General features: G+C 42.7%; 1 protein-coding gene across 1 annotated transcript in view; it reads right to left on the bottom strand.

The window, feature by feature from the left end:
- The window catches only part of OLFM3 (olfactomedin 3), a 199406-nt gene extending 184569 nt beyond the window's left edge, over positions 1-14837 (bottom strand). Inside the window, exon 1 of the mRNA XM_048497146.1 lies at positions 14364-14837. Coding sequence (XP_048353103.1) covers positions 14364-14432 — 69 coding nt within the window. The 5' untranslated portion in view covers positions 14433-14837. The remainder of the gene's footprint in view (positions 1-14363) is intronic.
- Positions 14838-21374: the final 6537 nt, after the last annotated feature.

Below are 21374 nucleotides of genomic sequence, written 5' to 3'. Positions count from 1 at the left end.
TCCACAGCAGTGTAAAATGGCACCACTGTTTGAAGTCTGACTGAATAGCTGGTTGATTATACTGTTTGATGACACAAACATTCTGCTTAGCAAATAACACAGTTAAAATGAAGTGCTTTGATTCAGGCTGATTTAAGATGAAGCTTGTTGAGCTAAATAATCATAAATCAAAGTACCCTATCTTAAATGGATTGCAACTTCTTTGTGCTTCTAGTTCTGGTTGGATCAAGCAAATGAAAACTATGCAGCACTTGCTAGTATGAAGGGATTGCAGGTGGTGTTGAATGGTGAGTCTGAGGCTGTTTCTGCATAGCCAAAAAACAGCGCCCCAGGGATGGTAAAAACATAGTCCCATGCTTGACCCCCACCCCTACAACTGGCGTGAAAACGCCGCTTTTGAAACTTGCTCCCTAGGCGAGTTTTTTCAAAAGCAGTGTTCTTGTGCCGGTGTAATATAAAGCGCACCGGTGTGAGGGCACCGCTTTTGGCCCATCTGATTTCTTGATCACCTACCTCTCCTCCCTGTGCAACTCTGCACAGCTAAAGTGAAGACCCCCGAAGATTGGAGGGCAGCGTGGGTGTGTCCCTCCAGCCGTCCAGAGCTGCACAGGGAGGAGAGGTAGGTGAACTGGACGACTCAACCTTGGTGCTGCACACACAAGACCGTGCAAACTGTCTCGTGCTTCCACCAGCATGAATTATTCTGGTGGAGAGCTGTTTCTTGCCACTGTGCAGAAACAGCTAGACATTCAGCAATTGCCTTTCAGCAAGAAAGTAGTTCTTGCCTACAATGTCACATTTTAAAACAGTTTAGAAAAACATCACGACATACTGCTAGCTATTCTAGATAAGACCAATTAGTCACCAGCAGTTAATAGAAATGTCTTCTTTGAGCTTTTGTGTGGCTCTCTCTGAGATTTTTTAAAAATTGTGATAGGCTCTAGCATTCAGTCTTCGCAAAGATGGGAGTGTTTTGAGTTTCAGGCTACGATCCTCCATTACAGTGTTCTGGAGCAATTTCAGTTTCCAATTCATTTCAGCAGGAGCATGGAGGATGGGTACATTAGGCTTCTGTAGCATTCATACTGAAATCATTTCATGGAGCATAACCAAAGCATATTACCACAGGTTAGTTATTCTTTTGCGGATGGTAATTATTTACCATCCACTAGTGAAATATCTCTCATTACGACCGGGTGGGAGGAGACCCGGCATATTGTTCAGCAATATACAATGGATGCACAGATCACAGAGAATAGCATAACATCAATATTAGTCATGCTATGCATGCTTTTACATTTTTCTTTTTCCAAATCATTTCTGCTAGTAACACCCTAGTCTGCCTGAAACCCAGGAAAGCAGCACTATACTACTGGTGCCGTATCATTCTTGATGAGACTGTGGTAGTGTTGGTACAATCAAGTGAAGTTTTTGGCTTTCCCCTGCTGTGGATACACATTTCTCCCCCTCATATCCTAAATAACTTTTGAAACTCTCTTCCAAAACTGGCTTGTTTTGCAAAGGAGCTGTGGCTCAACGGGCTTGCTTTGCATGCGGGAGGTTCCAGTTAAAAGTATCAGGCAGAAGTGATGTGAAAGAGCTCTGTATGAGACACTGGTGAGCTGTTGCCAGTCAAAGGAGACAATGCTGACCTTGACTGACTAAAGATCTGACTGAATATGAGGCAGCTTCATCTGTTCATGCATCATGGAGAAGTTGACATTTGAGAATCATGATTTCAAAGTCCATTATGGTCCATGGAACCAGCTGTGAACTTCTTTGGATCCAGACCAAAGGGACAAACTTTTAACTTTATACAGAGACTTGCTTACATCAAAACATTGGCCAAGATCTCTTTTATTTTGAACATGTATACTAGTGGATACCAGTAACACTGAAAGGTAAATTTGGGAAATGATTTTTCAGTTTCACACATTTATCATCTGTTCCTAAATGGTGTTTGATTGAACAGGTACTTGAAACGTTATGACAGTGATGCCTTTAATCTCTCTACCCACCTGTCATCTCAGTAGATCAGTGATCCCCACTGTGGTATCCATGGGTGCTATGGTTACTGATTTCCTGCTTTCTTGAGTCCTAGGAATAAAATTTTGAACTGAACAAAAACAAATAAACAAGGAGCAATGGATTGTTCTATACCAGCTCTCCACAGTCAGACAAACTGCAGTTGTGAACTCTCAGCTTGGTTGTAGACACAAATGTTTTTCCTTCCCTGGGCTTGACAACCTGTCTCTGCGGCCACAAAGGGCAAAACCTTTCTCCTTCCTTTGAAAACTGAAACAGCATCTCTTTCTGGCTTTCTTTCATCTCCTTAGATGAGGAGGTGCTTCAGAAGAGTCCAAAAGTCACCTTTGCCTCTGCTTAGAGCACATATTGGAAAACTGCTGAAAGGAGGGCACTCATCTTGGAATCTCCCAACGTTTTGTGATTGGCTCTACCTCTTGTGGCAGCCATTTTGCAGTGGTAGCACTACACATCTTCAACATTCCAAAGTGCCCTATTGCAAATTATGAAAAAAATTTTTTTTGACCTAGATCACCTACTCCTGTATAATTCCTTTACAAATAGTTTGAGAACTTCTGATGATGCTTTATTGTGAGTACTACCCCTTTTTTGTGGGGTAAGTCTGTGGGCTCAGACAACAGGGTTCCTGGGCTGAATGCTGGTGGAAGTCAACTAAAGTCAGCTCTACCCGCAGGAATGCCCCCAGACTGCCCTCCCTGCACCACTGCCCTTGTGGACGCCAATGTACCTCCCCGGTGGCACCCACTACTGGGTTTGATCACCTCAAAGCTGTGCAGCACCTGGACACTGCTGTGTTTGCTCTCTCTGCCAGTGTGGGTGCCCCTTACATCGGCAGAGGGGGCAAGCGCACCTACAGAGTCCTCTGGTGCTCCCAAATGCTGTTCCCCCATCTGGATTGGGCTGTAAGTATTGCATATAGTTTAATTTTCCTCCAAATTTCCATCTTTTTTCTGAAAAAAAACTGAGAAAAAACAGGGTTTTTTTCCTCTGTGGCTTCAAAATTTCCAGAAAGTTTACATTTCTAGGCCAGAGCATCCAAAGAACTGTATCTTCCTATACTATGTAGCCCACCAGTTAATATTGGCTTCCGAAGGCCTGTTCTCTGTGTCCTATCTTCTGATGTACGGCAAGTAGAGACTAGAGATACGAAATTTTCTGTGGTGTCACCTCATCTTTGGAACTCCCTCGCCCAGGAGTCTCTTCTGGTGCCTTTCTATCAGGTGACAGGCTAAAACAATTATTTCCCCTTTTAATTAGGGGCTTTATGTTATCAGCTTTTTAATTGTACACTTTTTATCACTCATATTTATGCTGCTAGGTCCAGTGGCTTGTTTTTATTGGTTGAGGTCTGGCTAGTGAACAATTTTTAAGAAGGTGTTAACCATTATTAGATAAGATTATTCAGTCAGTTTTTGCTTCCCACATTTGATGCCTCATGAGGAAAACTCCCATATGGCAAAGGGATTCTTCTGCATGCATAGCCAAGTGTGAGATTTAAGTAACTATAATTTTAGCAAAATATAAGGCATAGTTTCCAGGGAGTTGACAGAAACTTAAACAAATGCCTCATAGTCATTGATGCAATATTAAACAACCATTAGCTATTAAGTCTTTTTTATTATTTATGCAAAGAAACATGTATTTTTTAAAAAAAGAATTCCCAAATGCACAATAAAAGCCTTTTGAAATTAAAATAACACTTGCAGAATAACCGTAACGTAAGGGGAAAAAATCATTATTGAGGACAACAATTGAAAATGTGCCAACAGTAGGTATATATTTCCTTTTCTGAAGAGTGTTGGGCCTAAAGGAAAAGAACCTTCCTTTCAAATGCTTTAAAATATGTCCATGACTTTTCATGGGGAGATGTTTATTATTTATTAGTAAAAATTATTGGCCACTTTCCTATTGTTACAGCATGGATTCAGATGCTTTAGGAGAAAAGTCCTGTGATTCTGAAGATGGTTTCCTTGGAGAATCTCAGAAAACTGCCAATGAGGTAACTGCTCTCAATGATATTTCCACAGACAGTGACAAGAATGAAGCCTCCCTGCTCACCCATGGCACTTCTACCTTCTGTTCCCTATCATGTTACCTTGTTTACATTCTGAGATCCTGTCACTCAGAAACTCCGACTGCTCTGGTGATTCCACCATTGCTATTGCACCAGCTCCAGAGGTAATAGGTAGTGTCAGGCTGGCACCCATTAGGGCTGGTGGGGTACAGGCAGGTCTGGCAATGGTAGGTGAAGCAAGAGACAACGCTAGATGGAAACAACTAATTTTGATTTGTTTTCTTTTATGCCATTGCAGAAAAACACATTCTAGAACATTTCAACTGTTCAAAAGGGGAACAACATTCTGTATACAGGGACAAACCTAACGCAATCACTCTTTTGGAAACTGTTTTTGTAGTACCCAGTACAGGAGAGAAATCCTGCCACATGACTCCTTTTCCTAAAACCCAAAACTGAATACACTAATCAGAAGAGTAAGCTATAAGAAAAAAGGGAGCATGGGAGCATTACAGGTCTCAATTTGACCCAGAACCCACACAAATGCTAGCTCAAGAACTCACAAAAGCAAGCCCATAACCACAACACTGGGTAATTAAAGATGTAGATCTAGTCCAAATAAGATTCAGGGTTGCCACTTATAGCAAGGAGCCTTTCAGGAATCCCAACACATTTTTTTAATTGAGAAAAGGATTTTTTTCAGCTGCTCTGACAACAAAATATTAAGAACATTTGCAGAGTGCCTTTAATTTAGCACTAATGGTGCCGTCTTGTACATGATTAATCAGAAGCAAATTCTTCCATATTTAGTGGAAATAAGCATGGAGATGCGACTTTCTTTGGGCAAGGAAATTTATACTAAGAGGGAAGTTCCATTCTTTCCCCTTAAATACACGTTACGTCCAATAACTGAGGTACTGAAAAAAGTACCTTCGATAATGTCCCTTTAACTTCTTCGAGCAGGGAGTGGTTGAGGAATAAAATTTCTTCCTCAGTTTAAGAGAGAAGCTTTTCTTCATTCTTCTTTTGCAACAAGATTTCCTCATGAGGCTGTCACATAGCCGGATGAGATTGGATGTGTGGCTTCATGGCATCATTATGCTTACCCTGTGATCCCCAAATGGCTAGAAAGAGCTTACAGTATGACACTCAAGGAGCAGCCAATCAGGACAGCAACAAACTACAAAATACAAAGGAAAAAGTAGCTGCAGCATATCTGTTTTTAGTACCACTTTTGTGTTCAAAATATTTGCTCAATGCACCCTAGTTAGAAATATTCCTTAGAAACTGATATCCTCTCTCACATGTGCCCTTCGATGGAGCTACAGTAAAGCTAAAAGCCCACACTCCAATGTGAATAGATCCACACAATGAATTTATCTGGCGTTTACTGTTGTGATTTTGCAGTCTCATATTGGTTGCATAAGACAAAGGTCTCTTCACATAACAGTTCATATACAGTTTTTTTTAGTTAAGGTGATAGTTGTAGTCAAATAAACTCACTTCAAGGGAGGCAATGTTCTTAGCCTTTTGGATTATTAATAAAAAGAGCAGTCTATCATTGTGAAAGACACCTACTTTGACAAAATGTTCAGAATACAGTATAAACCTATCATAGTGAGATGATCCATGACTCTTGAACAGAAAGGCCTCATGTCATGCAATGGCAGACTAACCAGACAGTGCGTCATACTTCTCAACACACATTTTGTGTACCATGGATCAAATGTTCAGAAGGCAGCAGAGTTTTGGCATCTCATCAGAGAAGTCTGTCAAGTGAGCAATATTAAATAATCCTTCAGCCTTGCTCAGCATAGGGTCCTAGCCTTGAAACCCCACGTGGGTAGTAGAAGAAGCAACAATAACCTGATTGCCAGCAGTCACGTATGGGAGAACTTCTTCTTCTTCTTCTCTGTTCAATAAAGGTGAGAAGAATTTGATGATCCTTTCTCAGTGCATGGGAGGATTAGTAAAAGCATGGCCAAGGAATTGGTATGGGGTGTATTAATCATATTACTAATCATGAGTAGAAGACTCTAACCTGGTGAACCAGGTTTGTTTCCCCACTCCTAACCACGAAGCCTGAAGGATGATCTTGGGCTAGTCACAGTTCTCTCAGGACTCTCTCAGCCCCACCTACCTCACAAGATGTCTGCTGTGGGAAGGGGAAGGAAATGTGATTGTAAGTTGCTTTGAGACAGTTGAAAGAAGTGGGCATAAACCCAAACTCTTCTTCTTTATAGATCTAATAGTCAAGTGTGGGTCAGTCTGTGCATACTAAAATCCATGGACTGGACCCATACTGGCTAATATTAGATGGTTCTGCAAGCTTCAGGAAATTCTCCAGGTTTGCAGAAAGATCTGGAAAAAATTAAATACATTGAGAATTAAGATCCTCCCCAAAACAAAAATCAACAATTAATCTATCTTCTCCAGCAATTGTGGAGAGGCAGAGAGTAGCAATGACTGTAACAATGAGGGAGAGCCACACTGTGCCCAGTAGCAGAGGCTCTGATGGTGGGAAGCTGTGATGGGCCCAGCAGCAGCAATAGTGAGAGGATGGACCCAGCAGCAGAGGCCAGGAGCCATGCCAGGCTCATCAATGGTGAAGGCAGTGAGGGGACTAGAGCAGCACTGGAACTGCTAACAATAAAGGAAATGAAGGGGCAGGGAAGAGATCCCCTTGCATATATTGTGGTTCCCCACTCGTAATCTCTCGTGTTCTAAGTTCTTCAAGGGGAGGGATAATAGTTCAGTGCAAGATCATACGTTTGCATGTTGAAGATGCTAGATTCAGTCTCAAAGATCTCATGTAGCAGGTATAGAAACTTCTTTCTGAAGGCTTGGAGAGCAGGGCCATTCAGAGAAGACAACAGTGGGCTAGGTGAACCGATGGTCAGATTCTACATAGTAGCTTTATGTATTTAGTGGATTTATAGATATTCAGCGTTTCCCTTGCCCTCTTGATTGGACACACAAAATATTCCACCAAAGACCATTTTTAAAGGCAAAAGTGAACAGAAACCTTTTACAAAGTTGTTGCAGCTCTCTTCTCTTCTGCAATCAAGTACATAGTTTGAATGACAAAATAGTAGAGTTTATTTAGGCATTATTTAAAGGAAACTGCATTGCAATTAACTGTGCAGTTGGACAAAGACTGTCTTCTGATCCCACTAGAAACCATGACTTTGCACAACAACTCATGTGCTTTGCCTGATGGGTCATCTCATGAAGGTTCTTTTGACCCTCCTGAATACTCCACTGATAGGATTGCCAGCTCCAGGTTGGGAAACATCTGGAGGTTTTGAGGGTGGCGCCTGAGGAAAGTGGGGTTTGGGGAGGGGAGAGACTTATGGGGTACTAGCGGGCCCAGCCACGCTTTGCTGTGGCTGAGTCTGGTGAAGTGGAAAAGAAAGAAAAGGGGAAGCAAACGGTTAAAACATGTGTCATTGCACAATGATTGCAAGGGAGGGGCAGGGCAAGGGGCCCCTTGCTACCCTCCCTCTCTCCTGTTCCCTTGCATGGCAACCTGGTCAGTCCCTCCCTAACGTTCCCCTTCCTCTGCTAGGGTGGGTGGGCCATGTGCAGGTGGCTGGTCCTGTCCCTTTCACTCCCTTCCCTTGCAGGTGAATTATGTAGCGTAAAACACGCTGGGAGGCATGAGCTACGTTGTGTTCAAATTTCAGAGCGTTTGGTCCAGCAAACCCCCGGACGCTCCCTCACCTTCCCCTTCCTCTGATAGGGTGGGTGGGCCATGTGCAGATGGCCCGCCCCATCCCTTTCACTCCATAAGGCAGTGATTTTCAAGGAAGGCATGGTTAGTTCCCTTGTATCAGAGGGTGTTGATTTGACGGCCAGCAGATGGCGCTGTTGTGGAACAGAACTGTGGTTCCAACTGTCACAGGTGTGGCATGTACACAATAACTGGCACAGTTGTGACATGTACACAACAGGAGGTGTAGAAACAGTATGGAAACCTGGCCGCACGCGAATGTGACATTATGTGAAAATTTTAAAGCAATCGGTCCAGTAGTTTGGGAGATTACCTGTCAGCAGAAAAACGCACTGATAGATTTTTATATATATAGATAATGCCATAGAGGCCACCTTGAAAAGAAGCCATTTTCTTCAGGGGAACAGACCTGTCATCTGGACATCAGTAATAATAGAGACAGATCGTCAGCCACCATCTGCAAGCTGGCAATCCTTCTCCACTCATGACGCACCCAAGTGATGATGCTTCACTTGTTTCATGGAATACGACCTGCACAGACAGTAAAAGTATGGCCAAGGTTGTAATAATCATATCTCCAATAGTCAAGTGTGAGCCAATCTGTGCATATTCAAATGCATGGACTGGGTCCACACTGGCTAATAACAGAAGGTTCTGCAAACTTCGGAAGATTCCCCAGGTTTACAGACAGATCTGAAAAAAAGTTTAAAATACACTGGGGATTTCAATCCACCCCAAAACAAAAAAAGGACAATCAAACTTGGGTGCTGTGTGGTTTCCGGGCTGTATGGCCGTGTTCTAGCAGCATTCTCTCCTGACGTTTCGCCTGCGTCTGTGGCTGGCATCTTCTCTGAAGATGCCAGCCACAGACGCAGGCAAAACGTCAGGAGAGAATGCTGCTAGAACACGGCCATACAGCCCGGAAACCACACAGCACCCAAGTGATTCCGGCCGTGAAAGCCTTCGACAATACATTGACAATCAAACTGTCTCCTCCAGCAATCAACCTATCTCCTCCATGCCCTCAACTTCCAAATAGCTAACTCCTACTTCCATGCTCATGTCTGCTCCCATAAATATCCAGGCATGCTCCTTCCATGCATATCTGTGAAGAAAAGTTTACTACCAACTGAAGTTTATCTATATTAAAGGTCTAGCACCAAAGTGGGTTATATATGTTTCTTCTTTTTATTTACTGCACTGCAACAGTGTGACTTGTTTGGAACAGGGTGCTGTCAGAAAACAAACAGTGCTGCTGTTTTTCTGTATTCAGGCCCACTCAAGATACCATGAGTATTGTGTCTGAGTTCAGTTCACACCAAGGGCACCTTCCTGATATCTAACTCTTGCCTCCTTTAGAGATCCCTTCACTCCCAGGCTCTGCAAGAACCTTTCACAGACTAATTCAGCTCAACAAACAGGAATTAACATACACAATCCAAGATGGTGAATATGTAAAACAAGGTCATTGTTAATACAAACTGTGATTAGCAAACCTAAGGCTATCCTAGCTTTATAGCCTGCTTTCATGGATCCAAAGTAACCAAAACTGGTGTAGTGGTGAACGCTCAGACAAATCAATTAATTATGATTAATTTAATGAAGATGTTATGCCTAGGACCCCTTCTGAACAAGCAGAATAATGCACTTTCAATACACTTTCAATGCACTTTGAAGCTGGATTTTACTGTGCGGAATAGCAAAATCCACTTTCAAACAATTGTGAAAGTGGACTGAATGTGCATTATTCTGCATGTGCGGAAGGGGCCTAAGTTAGTCACAGACAATTATTTGCATACTGATTTCACATGCAATGACTGACATGTAGATCATGCTTAATTCCTACAAAAAGGACTTCTAGGTAGGGATTTCTTCATGTCACCCCAAAACTATCAGTTGCTTAAAGCCTGTGTTTTACAATACTGCTGTCATGCATTTTTGAAGAATCAGATTACAGTTTTCAAAAATAAGACCCACTGCACACAACCTGATGAAGATAGATCAAGAACATACAGTTTCTCCTTATTAATTTCAACATAAGGGATGTCCAGTTATGTACAGATACCTTTCCACTTAAGTGAATGCAAGGTGGAGAAGTTCCATACAGGTAGTGTCTGGATTGGGATGACTAAACTAAACTTTGGAAATGATGAGGCTTTCTTCCACAGTTAGGTGTTATCCAGCTCAGAAAGACTTCTCTCTGTTCTCCTAAAGGATGGTTTTGAAAAAATTGATAGCTTGCCCTGACAGATCACTGTAGCGGAAGCCCACTGTACAGAGCATCAAGGTTGGCAGAAGTACTCTTCATTTCCAAGCACAGCACAGAGATGCCATCTAGCAGTGACACTTAGGAATTTTCAGATATCACATTCATTTCCGATATAAAATCTTAGAGTAACAACTAGTGTATCTTTTTATGTTTATCATTATTACCCATTGACTCCAGTTTGGAGGGGTTTTTTTTGCCTAGTGTTTCAGCAATATACTGAGAAAAAAAGAACACAACTGAAGTACATTATGATAATGAGAAAAATATATTTCCTTTAATGTGCATCTGAAAGAGAAATTCTAATCAGAGACTAATTAACACACATGACACTTCAGTAGGAGTATTAAAATAAAATTGGTGCACATTCACTGGTATTTAAAACGTTCAAAATTAATTACTGCTTCTTTGTCATAAACGTCTGAGTACAGTCAATAGCCTTTACATAGAAATGGGGGGTGGAATTTAACCCAGCTCATGAAAATATGTCCCTGTAGAAAACAAGTTAATAGAAAAAGGATCAGTGAAATAGGATCTTAATTACAGGTCCCCATCTAGTAATGAAGAGCACCATGAGATGGCGATACATAAATACGTTGCCACTTTGCTATGATAGAGACCTAAAAGATGAAATGGTATAATGATGTGCAAGGATTCTAATATCCTTAGAAATTGTCCAAGATTGTGAGAATTTGAGATCTCTTGATCAACAATTACAATTGGTAGTAATATGCAATACATATGAAATCCAATACCCTTTCACACGGCATGTGTGAGATGTAGTTTATCTGAGAAAACTATGGGTGTGTGGAGGAGGAAGATATTACACCTGATTACTGATGAGCATAGATTTGTCAGAGAAGTTGACATGCATAATTTTGAAGACTTGAGCTTTATCATCTCAACCTTTCCTGATTATCCAGTTCATTGTAAAGTACAACAATCTGGAAGAACTGAAGATAAACACAAAATTTGGAAATCAGCAGGATTTCATAAGTATTCCTTTAGTTTGGGTTTTAATTGAGTTCGATATCAGGAAGACTTGCCTGTGGAAAGCCCGTGCAGTCAAAGAAGATAGAGCTGAGCTATATGGCCCAATAGCCTGACTTGGTTTAAGACAGTTTCAGATGTTCATATATAGATATATGTTATGAAGATCTTTGTCCATATATCATGGAAACATATTGTCAAGGAACAAATCTGATGTTAGATACATGCAAATGTTTTATTGTGTGTTTTTTAACATGAGAAGTAGCTGTGGTGAGGCTAGCAAGAGAAGAGTAGAACTTGTTTCCCCTTTCCCTCCCAGTAGTTTTTTTTCTGCACTAAATTGCTCTTCAAATGTTTTTTTCTCTCTGCAGGGAAAACGTATCAGTAGTAGATGGAAAAGAAGTTTGGTAAGGGGAGTGAAGTTCATTTCTTGCATATCTATTGACGTAGTACACACATTTCTTTTTTGTCATAGTTGCATACATTGGCCATGTAAGGTCTTATTTGACACCTGTTCTGCTTGGATCTTGAAGCCATTGAGGTTCTGCATAGGACTGGGACAAATCTTTTTTTTCAGTCAACTGCACTGACATTGCCTTTTACACCCTACTATCAGGTGTTTGATAAACTGGGCTGCAGACTGCAGAGGCTAATATGGCAGTCTTGACCCACCTCAGAACGCTTTGTCAGTTCTGCTGCAACAGTTTAATGTGGATACTTTTTTGAAATCACTTCCAGGACAGTTATTATTTCTCTGATTCCAAAACCTTTTGACCTTAGAGAAGTTCTCTGCCTGTTTGATCCTGCCACCTTTTCCACTGGTGAATGAAAAAAGAAATGATCCTTTTGGCCACTGAAAAAAGGCTTTATCAATATAGTGGTCAAAAGGATCATGGGATCTGTGACAAGAAAAGCCAGACTGCAGAGAAAAGGGACATCAGACAAGAATGAGTGGAAAAGCTTGTAGAATCAGCCCATGATTCTTTGCCTTTTATCTTCTCCTGAAGTATATGAATTATTAACTAGAGAATACTGAAAACAACCTTGGAAGAACAGGGCATTTTAAACCATTTCTGAAACAAAGCATCTGGGCATCACCCCAGGCCACAGTTATCCAAGACATTATAATAGTAGTAATATAGTAACAATAATAATAATAAGGTTGAGACTTAAAGGCATTTCTTTTATAGTGAGGGGAAAATCCCCCGTGTTGCTTCCTCCTGTTCCCAGTCTTTGCCTCTGTCTCTTTTAAAGAATGCATTGGTTGAAAAAAGGACTGGTTTCTTCCAACCAGGAAGAATCAAAGGCAATGTAATTACACATGTAATGCAGTCCAGGCACAAAGGTGTATCCACAGCTGATGTCCATACAGTGGTCAAAAATATCAGTAAAGCTGCCAGAAAGAACTGGAGTTGACATCTTTAAAATAAAGTGAAAATCTGAGCAGTATTAAAAACAGTTTGGCTTGAGACCAGGCAGAAGAGCTTTCAGGATGCACGGCAGGGCCAGGATGGTTTTAAGCTTCAGAACTTTCCCTTTTCAACAATCAACAGAAGGAGTTACAATCTACTATTAGGTTGCAATTAGCTACTGTTTGCTAACTGTAGCTACTATTGAATCAGTAATCTCTATACATCAGCAGAAGGACTGAACTTTCATGAAATCATCTCTACAAACTTGGGCTTAAACATTACAATTAAGATTTGCATTGGCTTTTGGGATTTATAACTCACTTTTCTCTTCCCATGTGAATACTGTAAACAACTTTAAAGTTGTAGCTCATTCAGTTTTGCCACTTTGAAGGCAGTTTCTATATTCATTCTGAACACTCCAACATGTGTTTTGACATGAGCAGTTATGACATCTATAGAGGTACAAAAGGCTACCTTGGAAGTCCTGAAAACCATCCATGCTTGTTTCCTGGCAATTCAAATGCATCACTAAAGTTACATTGGCTGTCACCTGGTACAGAAACCACATGCAATGGAAAGGACCTGTAGTGGCGGGGTTTCTAAAATGATTTTTATTTTACCACTATTCATGTGCGAGTGTCTGTGTGCCTGTGCATATCTCAGATATTTGACTTCTCTCTCTCTCTGTCTCTCTCTCTCTCTCTCTCTCACACACACACACACAATTCTTTCAGCAAGAGACTTCAAGTATGTGCCAAACAGCACAGAGATGTCACAAGGCCTACTGGACTTCAGTCTTCCCTTGGCTAACAACATTAGACAGGTCTAATTTTCAGGGGGTGATGGAATGGTTTTCAAATCTTCAGCCTAAGCCAGGTGGCTTACGGTGAGGCATCATTTCTTTTTTTAAGTGGCTGTCATTCAACTCCGCAGCAAATCTGATTTGATCTTGCTGGAAAAAAAATAATGGTGCTCTTCTCTAAGGGAGGGGGAGCAATTGCACATGATCAAGAGGGAAGTCCAAACTCCCCCCCCCCCCATTGCACATGCCTTTATTTTCCTTTGACAGGATGCAGCTGCCTGACAGTCTAAAGGATGAATAGTGCAATCCTAGAACAGGGCTATTTTCCCCCTAAGGCTTGGGCTTCACTGTGTTTAGAATTACACTAAAGCATCCCCAGATCCCTACGAGTAAATTTACTCCAAGCTATTCTAGAGTTGGCTCCTGCTAGAAGTTCAATAGAATATGTATTTCCAGCTCGGGAACTAAGAACATCTTGGTATTTTAACCTTTCCATCACCAGTTTAAATTCTGTGTAATAGTCCCCCCCCAAAAAAAAATTGTTTAGAAAGACGGGGGGGGGGGGAGAAGTAAAAAAGCGAAACGAAAAAAAAAAAAAAAGCCCCGAGCATCATCGTTCCAACTATCTGGGAAGAGAAGCTGCAGTCTGCCCTCGTTGTTAGTATTATTGACCACTTTCCAACAATACGAGTTGAAGGCAATCCACACACACATACAAAAGCACACAGGAGAGATCGGCGGTTTTAAAACGAAAAGCCGTCAGTGCTCCATGCCTGGCAACATTTCCCCCTCTCTTGACCCACCTACAAAGCCTTCTGCGTCGCGTGCCGAAACAGATGCCCGAACAACCCCCCACCCCCTTCCAAAAATAGGGAGCATCCCCCCAGAGATCCGCATTGCCAGCAAAACAGAGGGGGGTGTTTCTCGCGGCAACTTAGGGAGCAACGACAACTACTTCCAAGCGGAGCTGGCCAGGCAAAGGAGGCGAGAGGAGACGCCGGCAACCAAGAAAGGAAGGCGGGGTTTCTGTGTTTTTTTTGCCCGAGAAGATGCGTGCCGTGCGGGAGAGCAGGGGGACCGAGTTCCCTCCGGGCACCTACCTTGGAAGGCTCCAGCCCCGCCAGGAGAGCCAGCAGCAAGAGGTTGAGGATGCTTGCAGAGGGCTGCATGCTGGTCCGGGCGCTGCTGGCGGCTGCTCTCCTCCTCCTGCCCGAGATTCGCCTTCATCCAGTCACTGCAGGGACCACGCTGGTCGGTTGCACTTTCTGCACGCCCGCCTGCCACTGCCACGATGCTGCGAGCGGCGGCAGCAGCAGCAGCAGCAGCAGCCGCCCGGGGGACGCTCATTCATTCCGCAGGCATCCTTCTTAGAGCGGCGCGGGAGGGAGGAGGAGGCGAGGCGGAGTTGGGCGCTGGGTGGGGCGCTGGGTGGGGGGCAGCGCCAAGTGCAAAGCAGGGCAAGGCTAGCGGGGGCGGACGGTGCCCTCCCGGCTCCCGCCGCCAATCAGCCCACCCCGCGAAAAAGTTTGCCTGGACCCAGGAACTGGGGAAGCCAGCCGGCGCGGCTGCAACCCGGCCAGCGGATGTGACATCACGCTATCCCTTGGGGAACCGGCAAGCTCTGGGTGCAGGATAAGGGAGTGAGGCGACTGACCCATATGGATGAATACAGAAAGCGAGCAGCCATGGGAGGTAGCTAGGGGGTGGGGGTATCTCTAACCTGTTTGCCCAGCTCCATCCCTAACTGCCTAATAGTGACTCACTAGACCATGGCTCTGGTATTTCTGCATCAGCATGTTAGTACAAGGCAAAAGGAGGCTGACAGATTAAACTCACCCCCCCCCCTCCCCATCACAAATCTACAGCTGCTGCTACTATTCAACAGCATTTGAAATAACAGACGGGCAGGGATTGTGCAAAACCCAGTGGTGATGGGGGGTGGGGTGTCCCTGCATTTTAGGGCTGATAATCTCATAGGCAGATTTTTTGGAGAGGCACATAATGAAGAATTAATGGGGGGGGGGGAAGAACAGGATGCTCGGCATCCCATGCTGTATAAAGTGTTGGCTATTTGCCAACCAGACTGCTTTGTTTCTGCATTAATCCAACTCTTCTTTAAAGAGCTTGGAGCAGCTAGATGGGCATCCCAGTGGACTCGGATTCAGGCCCACACCCCCTTAGCTTCAACAGTATTAAAGCATCAGGTGTTCCCATACCATTTACATCAGATCCCATTTTGTTCTGACATCTTCTCTGGACAGCCCATAAAATCATTACCATGTCCTTAATAAACATGTTCACAGTACTACATAGAACAAAGAATGGTTCCATTTTATAAAGAGCAGCCAGTCCTGCAGCTTCCAGGTGGCTAAGGCTACTGGGCAATTAGAGTAACTAAGGCTACTGGGCAATTAGAGTAAGTCGCTATTCAGTCAAGTCAGAGAATCCCCCCTGCTCTCCCTTTAGCCTACAAGATGTGATCTGGGAAACTGATGATTGAGATGTCCCATACTTTATCAAAAAGCCACTTTCTTCCTGTGCCATTTGCCTAATCTGAATTCCCTTCCTCTTTTTGGGCTGTTATTTGTGCTAAGAGAGAAAATATTTTGTGTCTGCACCACTTCCTTCTGTCTTGGAGATGGGTTCTAGGCTAGCTTCAGCCTCCTGCTTGCCACTCATTGTTCTAGGTACAGGATTTTGTTCCCCTTATGGCATGGAGGTGCATTCAATCATAGATTAGGAAGGGTGGCTTCTGAGAATTAAGGGAAATGGTGGCAAATTCCAGAAGAACAGCCATCTTAGTCTGTTATAGGGAAAAAGACCACCACAAACATTGAAGCATCTTCAGGTGCCTTAAAGATTAGCACTTGTTGTGGTGTTGGTTTTCAAACTGGGGTTCATTCACCTCATAAGACGCCCAAAATGTTTGCATGTATACAAGCTGGGTTCTCCACCTTATATACATGTTCCTCCTCTTGCAACAGTTTGGAAATTCTCCTCCCTCAGAAACAAAACTCTGAGGGACTTGTGCAGGCTGCATTTTAAACAGTTTTGCATTTTATCCTACTTTTCCTCCAGGGAGCCCAGGGAGCATACAGCTTCCCATCACCTCCATTTTATCCTCACAACAAACCTTGAAATACACGAGACTGCCAGATAGAGATTGGGCCAAGGTTTCCCAGTGCACCTTACAACAGAGCAGAACTCAGCACCTAATCCTACATTCTAGCCATGACTCTATCCCTTCCCTTGCTTTAGCCAACATGCAATAACTCTCATAATTCTATCCCCTTTGGAACACTAGCAGGCCATTTTAAAGGATGCCTGCCCTTTTCTTTTGTTGAATTAGAAAAGTGCCAGACCAGCTCTGCTCCTCCTGGAGAGGGTTGCGCTGCCCCAGCCTCCTCCTTGGCACACTGCCCAGTGAGTGACCCTCCTTGCCATGACAGGTAAGTGGGGGAAGAAAACATGGAGTCTGCCCCAGACTCAGTTTTCCTCAGCTACGTCTTCTACAAACACAAGTGAGTAGACATATCACTGTACCTTCTTTTGGAAGGGTCTGGTTTTCTGACTTTTATAATCCATACAAGGATCATCAGTTTACTATCAGATACAGTGACGCACAGACTTAGTATAGAGTAAATATTGTTTTTGTGCTCTCCAGTCATGTGGAAAGTATCTCTTTTGATAGTAGGCTCCATTCCCCTTATTTATCAACCAGTAATCATTGGGTTTATGATCAGTTTTGGTTTAAAAGATCAGACCACAAAGCTGGAGTTGTAGTTCAGGATCAGAACTGTTGTTTATAATATTGCCATGGCTGCCAATGTCCCTTAACAGAGGCTTCATGGGATGTCATTTACCAGGTGATACTATTTATCCCCTTTCCATGCTATGGAAAGATTCAGCTGCCTATTTCCACACATTAAACCAATATTAAATGGATGGGACATTTCCCCAGGATTTTTCCTGGACTGTTAGCAGCCCTGTTTTATCCCATAATTCCTAGGAGGTCTGGGTAGTATGCATGGAGAGCTTATCATTTCTAGTACAGTCCTCAGCAAACCCACTGACCTCAATAAACTTAGAAGGTGTAACTCTTCTGTTTGGGACTGTACTGTTTGTCCTCACAGTCATCCTGGAAGTAAGTTTAGATATGGGATAGTAAATTATTCAAGCCGCATGTTTGGTTTAGTAGCAGAGCAGAGATTTGACCCCACGTTCAGCCCTTCATTATCCACATTCTCCTAGGTTTTGTTAGTGAGCTTTTTATTTGTTTATCACATTTGCTGCTAGCTCTTATTTCAAAGAATTTAGGACAACATCCTAAAACCTACCTTACTATATTCTGGTGAGGTAGGCTGATCTAGGTAAGAGGGATTTGTCCAGGCAGCTGAAGAGGAGTTTGAACATGGCCTCTCTACAGTGCAAGCAATGGTCACCTTCATGAGGACTGGAAAATAAAACTGAAAAGAAAGTATGCTCAAAGAGACAAGGAGACAAAATACACTTCTGAGAAATTCGGAGCGGGAATGGGGTAGGGAATGGCTGATCTGGAGAGTGAAATACCAGAAAGGATATGTTTTGTACTCTTTTCTCGTGAATGGCATTTTCACTAATATACAGTAGATGGAAATTTCTTCTCTGACTGATACTTGCTGGTAAAGGTCATGACTTAAGCTAGATGAATCACATTCTGTGATTGTAGTTTAAGCTATGTCAGAACACTTTTGAAACCACCGAAAGTACAAAGAACAATGTGTGAAAATTAGTTTCTCTTCTGACACCTTGCAAACACCAATGCAAACAGCATAAATTTGTTGCATATCAAATATGCAGCTGACCTACTGAACCATTCCAATCACAAAGGCTGCAGATCTGATGTTGATTACATGTCTCATATGGACCTGACCTGCATGCTTCAAGGCCAGACTAGCTTTTCAATTCATGAGATCTCTTTCAAACATTACAGAGTGAGTAACCAAGGTTTGCCACTGAGTTTGTTCACTCAGCTGAGAGCTGCAGTGAGTCAGTCTCAGTTCTGTGCTAAGTACATCTGTAAAGTACAACGATTTGAAACAAGTCTGCTGGGACTGGGGACAGTTCTAGAGATACTGCATTTCCCAGGTCTGAGATGCTGAGTAGCCCCTGAAAAGAAGCAAGACCACTTGCCTCATTTTGCTTTTATGTTCTCACACAGCATGTTCTCTTGAGCTTTTGCAACAGTTAGAAGTTTTTCCAGGCATTTCTAGTTATTATTTCAACCATTTACTTGGTTTGTCAGGAGAAGCAGAATATTTGTACTGTCCAGTTAATTGGACAGTACACGTGAGCAGTTATGGATTCCTCCTGCCCATGTGCGGACTGCCGAGTTGCCTTCCATCTGTGCAGTGGAACCCAGAGCCAGCACATGATGTTATAACCTTACTCTTCCACCAAATTCCACTAGCCACTTAATAGCTGTGTATCTTTATGATGTTGTAGCTACAACCCTGAAAACTTTGCTGCTACCTCCTGATGCCTGTTGGTAAAGAGTTCTGTTTCCTTCACCCCTTTCAATGGTGGTCTGTGGTGGAAGCTGGGATGTCCTTTGTGACCTATTCTCTGAACCCAGAAGCAGAGGATGGGGGAACTGAGCCCGGGGTGGGCGTGCATCCTGTGCCCCTGCTGCAGCACAGTCTGCCCCCACCCCAAAACGTCCCTGGAATGCCCCCTCCACAGCCCAGCCATGCCCCCTCCGCCCGGGGCATTGCACTCCATCTGGCCCCATTGGTGCTATGCAACTGTGTGAACCCCTGCTATTTGAAGATGGAAATAGCTCAGAAATGTTTGGCTGACACAAATTAATAGCAACTGGATTCATTAATAGAAAAAAAAGACGAGTTTAAATTTATACCTTGCTTTTCTCAACTGTAAGGAGTCTCCTTCCCTTCAATCTCCTTCCCTTCCTCTCCTCACAACAGAAACCTTGTGAGGTTGGTGGGGCTGACAGAGTTCTCAGAAAACTGTGATTTGGCCAAGGTCACTTACCAGGCTTCATGTGTAGGAGTGGTGAAACAAACTTAGTTCACCAGATTAGAGTCTGCCACTCATGTGGAGGAGCGGGGAATCCAACCCAGTTCTCCTGATCCAACCCAGTGTTCTTATCCACTACACCACACTGGTTAATTACTATGATGGAACTGCCGTGTTTGGAGACGTATACTACTAAATAGAATATATTGAGAACCACAAGGGAGAAGGCCCATCTCCCTTACCCTCTGTTTGAGGGTCACAGAGGTTTCTAGCTGGCTACTTTTAGAAACTGAATGCAGGACTAGATAGAACTTAATCTGATTCAGAAGGACAATTGGTAAAGTATTATTTATGTATTTTTCACATTAACGTGGTAAACAGGAAAAATTTGACAGATGTCTTTGCTCTGCTCGGTTTTTGGAGAGAAAAAAATCAACCTCCCTTCAGGCCAGGAAATGGCAACCCTAGTAAAAGGGAGTAGACTCCTTTGAAACGACACATAAATTAATCCTTCCTAGTCTTGAATTTGTTAGTGCACAATAAAGCATATTGCAGCATAATTTATTTATATTTTATAGCCAGGGCATATACTCATAGAGATTAAATAAGCTGTTATGGGTAAAATATGATTGTATTTGAGTTGTTATGTGCATTTCAGTGTTAATAAAAAGCTAATCTGGGAGGAAAAATCAGGTTGGTAGATGTTTACCTCTCTGTTCCCTTGAGAGATGCCGTGTGCGGAGTTTTGAATGCTGATGTGAGAGTATAGATAGCCTTGCTTATGAGGAAATATGCTCTTTAAAATCAGTTCAACTAAGGAGGTATATAATGAAATGAGGAACCAAAGTGTTCTGTGAGTTGGTGCATGGAGGGAAGAACTGACTTGGATCTACCAGATCACTGCTGCCAACAGAGCACAACTCGCTTGTCTTCCTTGCTGACTGCAGCCCCCAAAGCACCCAGAAATGCTGTTACTGGAGCTAAAGAGGCAAATAATGCTCCCTCCCCACCACCCCAATTTAACACTGCTAGAGATAAGGAAAGAAACTTAAGTTTTGTTAAATACATTTGAAGCATAAGAAATGTTACATATGAAAGGTTCAATTTATTCATTATAACAGAGTGAAGAAGAAAAGCATAGATCCACATGTGAGTGACAGAAAGTCTAATCTTATGAACATTGGAAGTAAGCCCCATTGAATAGACCTGAGTAGAATTCTGGCCAGACCTGTTTAGGATTATTTGTTTAAAGCTTAGTCCAAAATTCTGAAGGCAGGCAGCTGCATGAAGCACTTAATAAAGACCATGTCATGTGTGGGATCTGAATTCAGGCAGCCTGGAAGTTATATCACTGAGACGGATGGATTTAACCCTGAACTATGCAGTAGATACATGCAAGGGAGAGAAAACTGAAGAGGTTTGGGAACAGTGGGAAAGTAAATGGATGCCATACAGTACTGAAATACATCAAAACAGCTGAATGATAAGCAACTCCAAAGCAAAGCAGGCCTTAATACTAACAGAAATTTCAAAGAAAGATATACACAGACATAGAAAAGGTCTGCTATCAGCAAGGCACCAGCCACAGCATAAATTCCTGTGTAGCAAGGGGGTATGAAGAACTGTGGTACCCTGATCCTATATATGTTTACTCAGAAGTAAATTGCCCCAAGTACAATGGCACTTACTCCCAGGTAAGCATGTGCATCATTGTCCCAATCATTCTGTTAAGATTTTTCAAAACAGGAATACAAAAATCATCTCAAAGATAAGTTTACATTGACAGAAACTACCCAAACCCCGAATGATTTCTTCATTGGTACACTGAATTATTCAATGGTAGAAGATGAGTAGTATGTCAATCTTTTCATGAAACAGTGAATTTTGAAAGTGTACTGCAGGATCTTCAAAAAGATACAAGGCATAACAAGTTGAAGCAACTTAAACTTTCAAATATCAGAGTGGTAAAACACACTGAGGAAACTCTGCAAATGTTTTGGTAAATATACTGCGAATAACAGCGCTGTTGGCATTCCATGTAGTAGAACTTGATGGACAGATTTTGCTGAGTCTAAAAGCCTTGACTAATATACCAG

Source organism: Sphaerodactylus townsendi, linkage group LG05, assembly GCF_021028975.2.
Source record: "Sphaerodactylus townsendi isolate TG3544 linkage group LG05, MPM_Stown_v2.3, whole genome shotgun sequence".
In the NCBI taxonomy this organism is placed as follows: Eukaryota; Metazoa; Chordata; class Lepidosauria; order Squamata; family Sphaerodactylidae; genus Sphaerodactylus; species Sphaerodactylus townsendi.
The sequence above is the reverse complement of the archived record's forward strand: the minus strand, read 5'-3'. Positions and strand labels throughout refer to the sequence as shown.